Raw genomic sequence first — 15,973 nt, forward strand, 5'->3', positions numbered from 1 at the left:
ACCACCTTTCGAGCCGCTGCGGGATGTCTCTTTATCACGTCTTTCGCAGAAGGTGGTATTTCTAGTGGCAGTTACATCACTCCGGAGAGTGTCTGAGCTTGCAGCGCTGTCATGCAAAGCCCCATTCCTGGTGTTTCACCAGGATAAGGTGGTTCTGCGTCCTGTCCCGGAATTTCTCCCTAAGGTGGTATCTCCTTTTCATCTCAATCAGGATATCTCCTTACCTTCATTTTGCCCTAATCCAATTCACCAATGTGAAAAGGATTTGCACTCCTTAGATCTGGTGAGAGCACTCCGACTCTACGTGTCTCGCACGGCGCCCCTGCGTCGTTCAGATGCGCTCTTTGTCCTTGTCGCTGGCCAGCGTAAGGGTTCGCAGGCTTCCAAGTCAACCTTGGCTCGGTGGATCAAGGAACCGATTCTCGAAGCCTACCGTTCTTCTGGGCTTCCGCTTCCTTCAGGGCTGAAAGCCCATTCTACCAGAGCCGTGGGTGCGTCCTGGGCATTGCGGCACCGGGCTACGGCTCAGCAGGTGTGTCAGGCGGCTACGTGGTCTAGTCTGCACACTTTCACGAAACACTATCAAGTGCATACCTATGCTTCGGCAGACGCCAGTCTAGGTAGGCGAGTCCTTCAGGCGGCGGTTGCCCACCTGTAAGAGGGGGCCGTTTCGGCTCTTTTTATCGAGGTATTCTTTTACCCAACCAGGGACTGCTTTTGGACGTCCCAATTGTCTGGGTCTCCCAATGGAGCGACAAAGAAGAAGGGAATTTTGTTTACTTACCGTAAATTCCTTTTCTTCTAGCTCCTATTGGGAGACCCAGCACCCGCCCCTGTGCCCTTCGGGCTGGTTGTTCTTTAGTGTACACATGTTGTTCATGTTGAATTGTTCTTTTTGTTCATTCTTTTCAGTTCTCCGAACATCCTTCAGATTGAATTTACCCTAGACCAATTTATAAGTTTTCTCCTTCCTGCTTTTGCACCAAAACTGAGGAGCCCGTGATGCACGGGAGGGTGTATAGGCAGAGGGGAGGGGTTACACTTTTTAAAGTGTAATACTTTGTGTGGCCTCCGGAGGCAGAAGCTATACACCCAATTGTCTGGGTCTCCCAATAGGAGCTAGAAGAAAAGGAATTTACGGTAAGTAAACAAAATTCCCTTCTTTGGACCAATGGGACTGGGAACTGTAATCTCCATCAAAAACAATGGACATACAGTGCCTTGTGAAAGTATTCGGCCCCCTTGAATTTTTCAACCTTTTCCCACATTTCAGGCTTCAAACATAAAGATAAAAAATGTTAATTAATGGTGAAGAATCAACAACAAATGGACCATAATTGTGAAGTTGAATGAAGTTAATTGCTTATTTTAAACTTTTTAAAAAAATAAACAACTGAAAATTGGGGTGTGCAATATTATTCATCCCCTTTACTTTCAGTGCAGCAAACTCACTCCAGAAGTTCATTGAGGATCTCTGAATGATCCAATGTTGTCCTAAATGACTGATGATGATAAATATAATCCACCTGTGTGTAAATCAAGTCTCCGTATAAATGCCCCTGCTCTGTGATAGCCTCAGTGTTCTGTTTAAAGCACAGATAGCATCATGAAGACCAAGGAACACAACAGGCAGGTCAGTGATACTGTTGTGGAGAAGTTTAAAGCCGGATTTGGTTACAAAAAGATTTCTAAAACTTTAAGCATCCCAAGAAGCACTGTGCAAGCGATCATATTGAAATGGAAGGAATATCATACTACTACAAATCTACCAAGACCCGGCCGTCCCTCAAAACTTTCATCTCAAACAAGGAGAAGACTGATCAGAGATGCAGCCAAGAGGCCCATGATCACTCTGGATGAACTGCAGAGATCTACAGCTGAGGTGGGAGAGTCTGTCCATAGGACAACAATCAGTTGTACACTACACAAATATGGCCTTTATGGAAGAGTGGCAAGGAGAAAGCAATTTCTCAAAGATATCCATAAACAGTGTTTTTTAAAGTTCGCCACAAGCCACTTGGGAGACACACCAAACATGTGGAAGAAGGTGCTCTGGTCAGATGAAACCAAAATCAAACTATTTGGGCACAATGCCAAACGATAAGGCTCATCACCCTGAACACACCATCCCCACTGTCAAACATGGTGGTGGCAGCATCATAGTTTGGACCTGCTTTTCTTCAGCAAGGAGAGGGAAGATGGATGGAGCCAAATACAGGACCATTCCTGAAGAAAACCTGTTGGAGTCTGCAAAAGACCTGAGACTGGGATGGAGATTTGTCTTCCAACAAGACAATCATCCCAAACATAAAACACCATCTACAATGGAATGATTCACAAATAAACGTATCCAGGTGTTAGAATGGCCAAGTTACAGTCCAGACCTGAATCCAATCGAGAATCTGTGGAAAAAGCTGAAAACTGCTGTTCACAAACGCCTCCATCCAACCTCACTCAGCTCCAGCTGTTTGCAAAGGAAGAATGGGCAAGAATTTCAGTCTCTCGATGTGCAAAACTGAAAGACACATACCCCAAGCGACTTCCAGCTATAATCGCAGCAAAAGGTGGCGCTACAAAGTATTAGCTTAAAGGGGATGAATAATATTGCACGCCCCAATTGTCAGTTATTTATTTTTTAAAAAAGTCTAAAATAAGAAATAAATTTCGTTCAACTTCACAATTGTGTCCCACTTGTTGTTGATTCTTCACCATAACATTAACATTTTTATCTTTATGTTTGAAGCCTGAAATGTCGAAAAAGGTTGAAAAAATCAAGGGGGCCAAATACTTTAGGAAAGCACTGTATGTCCAGTGTTTTTGATAGACTACAGTGCCCAGTCCCAATGGCCCAAATGAGCTGGTCTTTTCTCATAAGCACACTTATAGGAATGAGCTTCTTGTGCCTTTTGGAAAGTCTAGGTCTGATTCCGTGGTTTGAGCTAAAATCAATCTTTCTCCAACATCTGAGTGAACTTTAATTTAGCTCAGATCCCAGGAGCCATGGTTGTGATAGGAGCAGGGCAGGATTTACCTTGATGCTCACATAAGGCTGTTTGTACCTCAAAACTGTCACAGGTGTGTCATGGGTGACAGACAGTCATGTGGTTTCTGTCAATAGAAGGTCACAACATTAACTGCGCAAAATGCTCCCTGACTTTCTATTTTTCCTACTGTTCGCTTTCGTGCCGGATTTTCATCTTTCCACTTTAGGATCCATCAGAGCCCTCCTTCCATCCAGCTGCTGATTATCAGTATTCTCTTGGTGCTTAACTACTGCCATCTTCCCTGGACTTGTGCTGGTGATATTAGTTATCAGTTCATTCAAGCTCTGGTTACAAGCAGGTGGCTTGTACTCCTCTGTGGTATCATTACTGAAACTTTACTAAACTTCTACCTGAGTTATCTGTGGATAAATAGTTCATGCATTTTCCCCCTGTGTGTCCTCCTTGTTATTTTTTTTAGTGTTTGATGGGGTTGACAAAGAGCTCATCCCATCCATTCCCTATTTAGGTCCCAGAACTAGGGATACCTAGGGTCAGGTATCCGGCTCGGCGCATAGGTGCGTTACCTATCTAGGGTGTTGAGGGACACCAGGGCACAGTAATAGGTTTGGTCAGGGGTTACCATCTCTCCCTTCCCTTGACACAGGGTTTCCGTTGCCTTTCGTCGTTCGCTTGGTACTTCCCTATGCCTAGTGTGACAAAACTCAGTTTTTAGAAGAGTCAAAATCAGGCTTTTCATCCTGATCTGTAAACTTTTTATCACTCTGAGATGGTGCCAGACAGAGGTGTCTAAAGAAATGATGAGCACAAGCATGATCCCTTAGAAGACTTATTTGTGGTCAAATGTTTTGGGTAGAACAGTTATCCAAATCATGACTAAAAACGCTCCAACTATGCCATAAACGTTACTAATGTGGGCGGCTAAAGAGCGAGAACATATTGCAGGGAGTACCTTGATTTCCCTTTATAGGACAAAGTGGTACATCTCTAGTATGTGCACCCCTTATGGAGGTCCCTGTTCCATCTTTTGTCTATGAACTGACCACCTAAATTACACTGGATTCCGCACTTTATTCCTACGGATTGTAGGGTTAGACCCAACATTCAGCTATCACCTATGCAAAAGAAGGGTAATAATGTAATACTAGTCACTACTTACAGGTAGTACAAACGGTAGAGGAGTCAGAAAAGCCGGGGTCTGGTAGCAGGAGGACACCTATGGACACAGGGAGTACACAGAGGTGTAGCCAGCTCACGATCCAAGGGTCAGAATTTTGGGAATGCCCTAATGGATTCAGGGAGTAAACTGAGAACGTGGTCAGGTAACGATCCGAGATCAAAAGCCGGGAGGTCACAACAGGAATAGGGAGCGGGTATAGAGGAGTCAAACAACAGTCCGGGGTCAGGAAACCAAGATCAGAACACATGCAGGAACTCAGGCCAGCAGCACAACAGCAGAACCAGAATGTAAGACTGGCAAGGTTCTGGGAGAGCATGCTCACTAAAGAAGCAGAGCAATTACTCAGAAGATGGAACACGTGGGTACTGCTCCTCTCTAACCCAGCATTTCAGAGCCTGAGATCGGTCCCAACAGTCAAAAAAGCAATCTGCAATTGATCAGGTGGGGTTTTCAATTTTTCCCTTCTAATACATTGAACTGCGGGAACACAAATAACTGGAAGTTTGCTATGACATGGAATTTTATTATTTTTTCTTTCTTTAGGAGGAGACTGAAGATCTTTTAGATTTCCTACATGCAAGCAAAAAATATCACATGAACAAAAGATTTGCTGTGAGAAAGAACTTGTTATACAACCTCCAGCTCGGTGACAGCCGCTCGCGATGCTTACTGAATTCTGCAGCGACACAAATTGCAAACCTTATTAACAGGACGGAAAGGTAAGGCATATAGTTTTTTACCATACCGGGAGGGATACAGAAAAGTATAAATCACTACTACAAGAGAATGATGCCAGAATGATATGTGGATTGTGATACTACCTGTGATAAACCCACTGTAGATATATTCAGGGGGTGTAGCGGCAGCATGAACATCCAAGTTCTGGTGCCTATTGGGGCAAAATGTCCATTTACCAGGTAAGAAGACACCTATAACTGGCACATTGTAGGCAGGGAGCCTATTACAGATTTTACATGACAAAAGAGAACTTTTTACACCCCTCCCGCCATCTGAGCGGTATAGAGACAGCATGAACATCCAAGTTTTGGTGTCTATTGGGGCAAAAGGTCCATTTACCAGGTAAGAAGACACCTATAACTGGCACATTGTAGGCAGAGAGCCTATTACAGCATTTATATGACAAGAGAACTTTCTGCTCTCCTCCCACCATCTGGAGGAATAAATATCCTCCAAAAATTAAGTATTACTTACAGCAAAGAAGGGCTGCAGTTGTACATCGCCCAGGCCAAAAACTAGTGCTCTACCAGGATACAGCTAAACCCCCACTAAGTGGAGGCATCACAGGTGCAGGAGGAGCAAATCACACACACATCAGTTTGCTTTGAGTAATACTTAATTTTTGGAGGATATTTTTTCCTCTTTTTGTTGCTATTTTTATGTTTAGTGTAGGGACCTACAAGCATGAGGTCCCGTAACGAGGGTTGTAGGCTTACGTTTTTATGGCCATAATACCAACTAAAACCTCATATTTTTTGTACAGGATACAGCCAGGCCCCTTTCTGTTAAGCCTTGCATTTTAGAGTTTCTGCATGATACACAGGTGGGGTACGGCTTGGCAGCTCGCCTCATCTAATAGTATGGGCGTCACCTAATAGGCTGCGGGCTTGTGACTGTGTTATCTGCATGTGTGAACAGCGCTCTATGCAAGCCATCAGTGTGCAGTTTTACTATCCAGCAATCACCCCATCCATTCCATGGAAGTTTGTGTGTGATTTGCTCCTCCTGCACCTGCGACGTCTCCACTTAGTGGGGGTTTAGCTGTATCCTGCTAGAGTATTAGTTTTTGGCCTGGGCGATGTACACACTGCGGCCCATCTTTGCTGTAAGTAATACTCCCACCATCTGGGATCCATCTCGTTGTTGCACTGGATGCTCTTCCAAATCAACACTATTTCTTTTGGCTAAAATTGATGTAGGTCCTTTCTCATCCGGGCAATGCTCTCATTAGAATTATGAATCAACCCACAAGTTAATGGAATTTGTCAGAAATCCAAACCTGCTTTATTTTAACGCAGCATTCACTATCATTAGTTGTGATTTTTAGCAGTGTAACATTGGGATCTTGATGTCGTAGTGACCGTGTAGCTCTAAACTAAATCAGATTTTTAGGAAAATTAATGTAAGTGGAGTATGTTTACGAGCACCTCAAGGAAAATCTAAAAAGGAGACTTTTACCTATAGAAGATTTTCAACTTCTTACTAAAATTACTAGTTATTTGTCCCGGCTATTTCATGCATCCATGGGAGGTTTCACATGGTCACGCACATGGTAAGTGTTATGTCCCCTATGGGTTCTGGACAGCTATTGTTGACGGCTGCTTGAAATATGAAGCCGCAGTAGTGTGCGACGGATGACACAGTCATGTGGTTTCTGGCCATAGAAGATCACAGTGTTTTGGCTGTGCAGAATACTCCCTGACTTTCCATTGTTCCTGCTGTCAGTATTCATTGGTATATGTAGCTTTCCTGCTGGATTCATCTCTCTCCCTTTTGGTCCCAGCAGGAGCTCACCTTCCACCCAGCTTTTGTTTATCACTATTCCCTGGGTGTTTAAATACCTCTTCCTTCCTTTGGACTTGTGCTGGTGATATTTACAGTTCCTTCAAGCCTAGGTTGCAAGCAAGTGTCTTGTGCTCCTCTGTGGTATCGTTGCTGAAAGCTCTGCTGAACTTCTACCTGAGTCATTCAATGATAAGTAGTTCATGCATTTGCCTGCTGTGTCCTCCTTGTGTCTTCTATAGTTGTTTAGTGGGGTTGACAAAGAGCTTATCCCATCCATTCCCTTTTTAGGGTCAAGCACTAGGGATACCTAGGGTCAGGTATCTGGCTCAGCGCATAGGTGCGGAACCTATTTAGGGAGGTGAAGGACCAGCTGTAGGTTTGGTCAGGGGTCACCATCTTCCCTATTCCTAGACACAGGTGTTATGATCCGGAACCATGGAAGACCACCACAAATCATTAGCAAAAGGTGACAAGAGCATTGGCAACTAATCTGGCCGCCATCCCCTTACTAACCATCACAACTAGAAGTAGCCGAGGGGTGAACTAACATCCTGTGCACCGCAAACCCAGCTGTAAAACTAACTATCCTAAAGGTAGGAAAGATGAATAACTCTCTGCCTCAGAAAATAGACAAGAATAGCAAGCCCCCCACATTCAAAGACTGCGGTGATATAGGAAAAACACAATACACAGGTAGATGACAGGATTAGCAAAAGGTGAGGCCCCCGCTGACTAAAATAGGAAAGGACAGGAAAGGGACTGATGGTGGCCAGAGAAAAACCCTGCAAAATACCAACTTCCTGATAGTACAAAAAGGCCCTCAGATCGCACGATCTGAACTCCGTCCTATACCAGGTGCCCTTGTCATACCAATGAACAGAAAACAAGAATTATAACAAATTCAACAAGCCACAAACACATGGACCCAATGGAGCTATACTCTACACAGAACTGCAGGGAGTTCCTCAACAATCCACTGAGGGGGAAAATCCCTGGAAGGAAATAAACTGAAACCAACCACAACAAATGACAAACCCAGATAAGCAAAAGAACCAGACAATAAATAAAGAGCAAGCACTTATCTGGAGTAGATGTGGTGTAAAGCAGGATTAAGCAGGCTGGAGATACAAAGAACAACTGACATCCGGCAACAGCCTGCAATCAGACCAGGACTTAAATAAGCAGAGAGTTAGCAAAGGAAACACCCACTGCACAACACACCTGGTCCAAGTCCAAACCATTCCTGGCCACCAGAGGGAGCCTCCCAGCAGCCAAAACATAACTAACATTCACAACACACAGGGTTTCCCTTCCCTTTTGTTGTGCGCTTGGTACTTCCTCATACCTAGCGTGACACAGTGGTGGTGATCATAGGTCATAAGGAATACAAAAGTGTAATTGTCAGCTTTTACCAAGGAAACAATTTAAAGGGGTTGTGGAAGACCAAGATATTGATGATCTCAACCAACAGCCAGTTCCCTCACTATTCAGCTGATATCTGGCTCCATGGCCACCAGACGTTCACAGGACTTGGAAGCAGAACACCACAGCTCTGTGTACCATTTAGAGGCCATCCTTGGGTTCTGTAGCTCAGATAACATTCACTTCAAAGATGAGCTGCAGCACCTGAGAATAACCACTACACAATGTATGGAGCACTATACAAATGACCAAGAATGCAAGAAAACAACAAGGGTTAAAAAACTATTAGATGTGAAATGTAATGAACCCAAGCATGATAATTACAATGGCGGAAAATAAATCCAGCCAGGCTAATTGTAATATATTCAATTGAAACACCAAAGATGTGAAAAACAAAGCAAATAGCCAGAATAAAATATAACTTTTATTAAATAAATAAAAAGGCAAGGTACAAAAATAGTGTATGACAGGCAACAGAACACAGCAGAAGAAGAGATTGCAACCATACATAAACTCTGAATGGCCCTATGTCTCCAGACACCAGGGGGTAATTTAAGTAAATTTCAGTTTGAATTATATACCCCTGAGGCTATAGAAACAAATGGGGATCAAGTACGGTAGTAAAGTAGTACTATACCATAGACAGAGTGTCCATCATTAAAGCAATGAAATATTAGAGCTATCAAGTGGCATCTCCTTCAGCCGATACTGGCGCCAAGCTCCCTACGTGGGTTTCGGCTACAAGGTCTTCGTCAGGGGTCGTCTGAAAACGCCGAAACGCGCGTAGGGAACTTGGCGCCAGTACTGACAGGAGGATATGCCACTTGGTATGTCTAATCTTTCATTGCTTTAATTATTGACACTCTGTCTATAGTATAGTACTAACTCACTACCGTACTTAATCCCTATTATTTGTCTCTACAGCCTCAGGGGTATATAATTCAAACTGACATTTACTTAAATTACCCCCTGGTGTATGGAGACATAGGGCCATTCTGGGTTTATGTATGGTTGCAATCTCAATCTCTTCTCCTGCTGTGTTCTGTTGCCTGTCATACATTATTTTTGTACCTTGCCTTTTTATTTATTTAATAAAAGTTATATTTTATTCTGGCTATTTGCTTTGGTTTTCTCAACTTTGGTGTTTCAATGTACGGAGCACTGATGTTTCGACTCAATGAACTACCACCAACTCTGGCACCAGGTATCAACTGAGTGATGAAAGGGATGGGTGGTGCTGATTATTGGATTTTATATTGATCACTTACATTAAAAGGGGTTGTCTCATCTTCTTAAATGGATAAAATTGCAAAGTGCTTGTAGAAACAAGTAGCTTTGTAATTTACTTCTTATTACAAATCTCTGTTCTTAAGAAAGGGAACATTAGCTCTGCTGTTTACTCATCGTTTACTAACAACCTGTCACGCTAGATAAAGGGAAGTACCCTGTGAGCGGCTAAAGGAAAGGAAACCCTGTGTCTAAGGAAGGGGAAGATGGTGACCCCCGACCAAATCTACTGCTGGTCCCTGGGGTCCCTCACCCTAGATAGGTTCAACGCCTATGTGCCAAGCCACATACCTGACCCTAGGTATCCCTAGTGCTTAGCCCTAAGTAGGGACCAGATGGGATGAGCTCTTCGTCAACCCCACTAAACACTATGGAAGACACAAGGAGGACAGACAGGGGGGAAATGCATGAACTACTTATCCACAGATGACACCAGTAGAAGTTTTCAGCAACAGCACCACAAAGGAGTACAAGCCACCTGCTTGCAACCAAGGCTTGAATGAACTGTAATCTCACCAGCACCAGTCCAAGAAAGGAAGGGGTATTTAAACAGCAAGAGAATGCTGATGATCAGCAGCTGGGTGGAAGGTGAGCTCCTGCTGGGTCCAAATGAGTTTAATCCAGTAATATAGCTATATATACCAATGAATACTGACAGCAGGAACAATGGAAATTCAGGGAGCATTTTGTGCAGCCAAACGCTGTGACCTTCTATGGCCAGGAACCACGTGACAGTCTGTCACCCGTGACACCACCTCTGCGATCTATCAGCAGTGGTCTCCAAGGCAAGGATGCTTTGAAGTGTTTTGCAATTAAGCTTGCAAGCTCTGCACTGAAACTGGCCCAGTCAGGGGAACTGACCACCTGCAGTTCTCTTGTGTTCCTCCTATAATGCAGAAAATGGTGGGCCTGCTGCTAACAACAGTTTTGGCCAGGGGTGGAACCATGCTGCAGCTCCGAACTGTCAATCAGTCAGAAGTGCACACTCCCAGTAAGCGGCAAGGTGTGCCATGGAGTATAGAATATAGGACAATCCCTTAAAGGATAATATAGCCACAGCCAACAAATTATGTCACGTCAATGCCTTACTCCCAAATAACCTTTGTACCCCTTATAGCTCATCTTTCTTTTTGCAGCCTTCAGCTCGATCTTGACCTGTCATTTATTATATTGTCACCAATTATTGATTATCCCAATATTAAGTGGTTGAGAGATAATTGCTTTCCTGCCACTTAATAGATACTTTCCAAAAGAATACTCAGAATTCTTTCTGGTGTTTACACCTTAGCATTGTGTCCTGTTTATACATTGAATTCTCCTTCGATTCGCTTGATGCAAGGTGACATTAATCTTTTCGAGCCGGCCGTCTGCAGAAAATACATTATCTGTCTTTCTTGTACCCACCTGACAAAATTCTCTAGGTCACATGGCTTAGTGAGAACTGAACCGGGTCAAAGTTTTATATTCATTCTGTCACACAAAGGACAGCGGTGGGAATTAACTTGTCCACAGGCTGGAAATAAACAATGTAATCCAGGTCCGCGGAATACAGAACTAATCCCGATAAAAAATAGCTCAAATTAGAAAATCCTATATGAAAGGTTAAACAAATCCCCTATGCTGTGTTTTCCATCACAGTCTGAAGGTCTCCTGATTTCTATCCTTGTGTAGTACTGTCGTGGCTTTGTGGTCATGGCTCGTAGAGTCAGTATCACACTGTGGTTTATGGCCAAAATGCATTTTACCTCAAATTAAAGGGGCTGTCAAGGATTAGCAAAATTTGGTTTCTTCTAAAAACCGTGCCATCCCTTCCCACAGGTAGTTCGTAGCTCAACATGTCCGCTACAAAATTTACATATATTTGGAAACAGAAGGATTATAGAGGGTATTGCGAAGGGATATAGGCACAACTACTGTGCAAGAACCAACCTGCCCTAAAAGAGATAATGGTTCCCTCCTGATCTCAAATGTCGATCGACTGGATCAACAGTCAGAATAAGGCCACGTTCACACGTTGAGTATTTAGTGATTTTTATTTTTTTTACCTCAGAATTTGTAAACCAAAACCAGGAGTGGGTGATAAATACAGCAGTGGTGCCCGTGTATCTATTATACTTTTCCTCTGATAGTTCCTCTCCTGGTTTTGGCTACAAAATACTGAGGAAAAAAAACACCACGCACACGTTGAGTATTTGGTCAGTTTTTTACCTCAGTATTTCCAGCCAAAATCAGAAGCACAGTGGACAGATTTCTATAAGGCCACATGCACACGTTGAGTATTTGGTGAGTTTTTTACCTCAGTATTTGTAGCCGAAACCAGGAGATGGTGATAAATACAGAAGTGGTGCTCATGTTTCTATTATATTTTTCCTCTGATTGTTCCACTCCTGGTTTTAGCATAGGCCACGTGCACACGTTGAGGATTTGGAGAGTTTTTTACCTCAGTATTTGTAGCCGAAACCAGGAGTGGAACAATCAGAGGAAAAGTATAATAGAAACACGAGCACCACTTCTGTATTTATAACCCACTCCTGGTTTTGGCTACAAATACTGAGGTTAAAAACTCACCAGATACTCATTGTGTGCATGTACCCTATGCTAGAACCAGGAGTGGAACAATCAGAGGAAAAGTATAATAGACACACGGGCACCACATCTGTATTATTCACCCACTCCTGGTTTTCGCCACAAATACTGAGGTAAAACATCATTGACTACTCAACGTGTGCATGCGGCTTTAAAATAGAAGCACAGTGGTCAGATTCCTATAGGGCCACGTGCACATATTGAGTATTTGGTCAGTTTTTTTACCTCAGTATTTTGTAGGCAAAACCAGGAGAGGAACAATCAGAGGAAAAGTATAATAGAGACACGGGCACCACTTCTGTATTTATCACCCACTCCTGGTTTTGGCTACAAACACTGAGGTAAAAATCTCACCAAATACTCAATGTGTACAGGTGGCCTATAAATGAGCACAGCGGACAGATTTCTAAAACCATGAATGGGTGATAAATACAGCAGTGGTGCCGTGTTTCTATTATACTTTTCCTCTGATTTTTCCACTCCTGGTTTTGGCTACAAATAATGAAGTAATACAATACAAAATTATATTGTGGTACCGTGTTATCCCAAAAAATCAATGTAAATACTTAAGCCCAAAAATGACAAAAGTATTCTAGGAGGGATACCTTTATTGGCTAACCAGAAAAATTATATTTGCAAGCTTTTAGAGCACAAGGGCCCCTTCATCAGGCAGGTTTACAAAGGAATTACTGAGGCAAAGGCACATCATTTAAAGGTAACCTGTCAGGTCCCCTATGCCCTCCAACCCAGCAGCATTCATAGCTGTGTGCCCAAATTTCCTCCTTACCCAGCCCTGTATAACGCTATTCACTATACAAATCTATAAATGTTGAAAAAAAAATACTTATAATTATAAACCTCGCTGTCCTTATGCTAATTAGAGTGTTGACTACTTGCAGGGGCGTTGTTTCCCCAGACTAATTGGCCCTCTTTCTGCGTTATCACACCCCTGTGGGCATGATAACATGATTTCAACAAGCCAGCGTCACCAACAGCTCCTGGAAATCTCGCACCTGCACGCAGCTCATTTTGGCCTCGTCAGTGCGCCTCAGAAGCTGAGTGTACGCATCCTGGCTTCATTAGGCACATTGTGCATCACTGGAGGTTCAGAAGATAGTTCACTTACATGTCTTCTGAATTTCCGATCATACACAATGTGCCTAATGTAGCCAGGAAGCGTACACCCCGCTTCAGAGGCGCACTTACACGGCCGAAATGAGCTGCGTGCATGTGCGAGATTTCCAGGAACTGACAATGATGCTGGCTCTTGGAAATCATGTTACCACACCCACAGGGTTGTGATAACACGGAAAGAGGGTTGACAAGTCTGGAGAAACAACGCTCCTGCAACTAGTCAAGGCCCTAATTACCATAGGGACAGTGAGGTTTATAAGTCATTTTTTTTTTAAGGGAACCTGTCAGGTGCAATATTCACCCAGGACCAAGAGCAGTTCTGGGTGCATATTGCTAATCCCTACCTAACTGTCCCTGCATACACTAGCATAGATAAAAGGATCTTTAGAAAAAGTATTATTAAAGGTCCTCTATGACATGCTAATGAGCTCAGGGATTAGTGGCAAGGGCATTAGTTCCTGCGCTCATTCTGCCCTTTTAGCATGTTAGGACGCGTACAGGGGGTTGCTAACATGCTATTCAATACAGCATCATCAGAGGTGAGGTGTGTACATGTGTCCGCTGCCACCGCTGATCCCGGTGGTCCCGGCACTTCTGGTCATGCACACTAGACCTCTCTGAAGTCGGGACACGTACACCCAGCTTCATACTGTGGATGAACAGAAGTGCCGGGGCTTCTGATAAGCAGTTACAGCGGACATATGTATGTGCCTCACCTCTAATGATGCTGCATTGAATAACATGTTAGCACCTCCTTGTGGGTTTCCTAACATGCTAAGAAGGCGGAATGAGTGCAGGAACTAATGCCCTTGCCACTAATCCCTGCGCTCATTAGCATATCATAAAAGATCTTTAGAAATTTAGACGGGTTGGGAGACGGGTACAAATGGTAGGAAGACAAACAGGGGGAAAAAGAATACAAACACCAACTACATGGCCGCAGCCAGACTCCAAGGCAGCAGATGGATGGGCTCAGGTCAGAACCCCAGCAGCTCCTTCCACCTAGGTGGCCAGGACAGAATGGATTCTATCAACAGCAAAGATTGGTAACAGTAAAGATGGGTATTGCCACTATTTGAAGGTGGTGGGCGTGATCACTGAGCGGCTGCACCTCACATGGACTGCTATGCTGGAAAGCTGATGCCAACTGACTGTAACCCTTAATACACCAAAGGAAAGAAAAATACATTTAATCTTCAGAGTCTCACAAGGCTAAGTGACACTCAGGGCCCAAATCTGTCACAAGTCTCCTAATAACAAAAGATGTCCGTGACACAGACATAGATAAAAAAGGGAAGGGAAAACACTGATAAAAATAGACCCATTTTTCTTCTACAAAAAAAAAAATTGATGTGTGGATCCAGCTTAAAGGGGTATTGTCAAGTTTGCAAATTATCCCCTGTGCACTCGGCTGGTCTTCGGCACTCTCATAAGAATGAATGTGGCTGCAAGTGTGTATACTCAACAGCTTCATTGACAGAGCCCTAGCTCTCGGGATCAGTGAAGGTCCCAGTGGTTGGACCCTCAGACATTGTGAAGTTATCTGCTATCCAGGGGTTAACTTCCAAACTTGAAAATACTGCTTTAAGGAAGAAGTGATGCCGGATCGGCAGGGGCTTCAGTTGGTAAGTAATGCTAGTTTTTTTATTTTACAATAGAAATTTTTAGTGACAAAAAAAGGAAGCTCCTCAACCCTACGAAACCAATTCTTAATGGAGCAGCAAAAGGCATGACCAGCCACTACAAGTCTTGTGGTCAAGGGAGAACCTGAGGAGAACGGAGGACACAAGTGCTCTGCTTCAGCACAGACTGTGGGGTCCCAGCAATGGGACCAAAACCAATTTAATAATTATACCTTATTTTACCTGTTATGCTGCCTTTTCATGTACAGGATTTTTTTTCCAGGGCCGGACACATAAGTGACGCTCAGGTACAGATGTTATTGGAGAAGGCCCAGGCGGAAGTTCTTAAAGTGAAGCAAAAGTTAGAAAACTCTTTGAAACAAGAAACTCGAAAAATGTACCAGAAATCGAGCAACAAGCGAAGCCGTCACATAGCTCAGAAGGTAACTACTGTATTATTTAGTGTTTTCCTACTTCAAAAGTTAATCGGGAGGTGAATCCTGACAATATTTAGTAGTTCTACTACTGCTGATGTCGGAACAAATGAAGATTGGGCAGATACAATTTCAATATGTTCGATCCCCAATAATACTTGTCTGCCTATCCCCAGGACTTATATGATGAGGTTACGGGAGATAGTTGCCAGCCAAAGGGAGCCCATATATATTAGACCAAAATGTTCTGATTTCAGCAAGACTATGCCATGTGTAAGGGGTGTCCTCACCCATCTCTGACAACCGATACTCGGGAAATTGGAATGAATATGTTGGATTTCAACACGTCCGATCCTTCATTCCTGCAGGAGATATGAGTGCTATCTCATTAGATGCCATAGGAATAATACCTGTGCAATAGAGACCTATACGGTTAGTTTACGATCCCTTTAACACACCACATTAAAGGGGTTGTCCACTACTTCTGGGCTCACAGCACATTGTGACGTCATGGAAGCCCCAAGTCCAATCATCGCCGGCTTCTCACTCCCCGCCTTCGGACCAAATCAGCAATCAACAGGAAGTGAATGGGAGCCGCAGCGTCACTTCCTGTTGAATAATCTGGTCTGAAGGCGGGGAGCGAGAAGCCGGCGGTGATTGTGACATCACATGAGCCCAATATCCAATGTCATGTGAGCAACAAATCACGATTACTGACAGCGCTGGAATGGTGCCAGAACGGAAGGAGAGTACAGGGTCTTTTATCTTAAAATGGGGAAACAA

The 15,973-nt window shown here is 43.6% G+C and overlaps 1 protein-coding gene across 1 annotated transcript in view; it reads left to right on the forward strand.

Annotated features, from left to right (window-relative positions):
• Positions 1-15,973, forward strand: part of EVC2 (EvC ciliary complex subunit 2) — a 223,451-nt gene that overhangs the window by 123,690 nt on the left and 83,788 nt on the right. Inside the window, exons 12-13 of the mRNA XM_075346882.1 lie at positions 4,726-4,901; positions 15,040-15,199. Coding sequence (XP_075202997.1) covers positions 4,726-4,901; positions 15,040-15,199 — 336 coding nt within the window. The remainder of the gene's footprint in view (positions 1-4,725; positions 4,902-15,039; positions 15,200-15,973) is intronic.

This window comes from Anomaloglossus baeobatrachus, chromosome 1, assembly GCF_048569485.1.
Source record: "Anomaloglossus baeobatrachus isolate aAnoBae1 chromosome 1, aAnoBae1.hap1, whole genome shotgun sequence".
NCBI classification, from domain to species: domain Eukaryota; kingdom Metazoa; phylum Chordata; class Amphibia; order Anura; family Aromobatidae; genus Anomaloglossus; species Anomaloglossus baeobatrachus.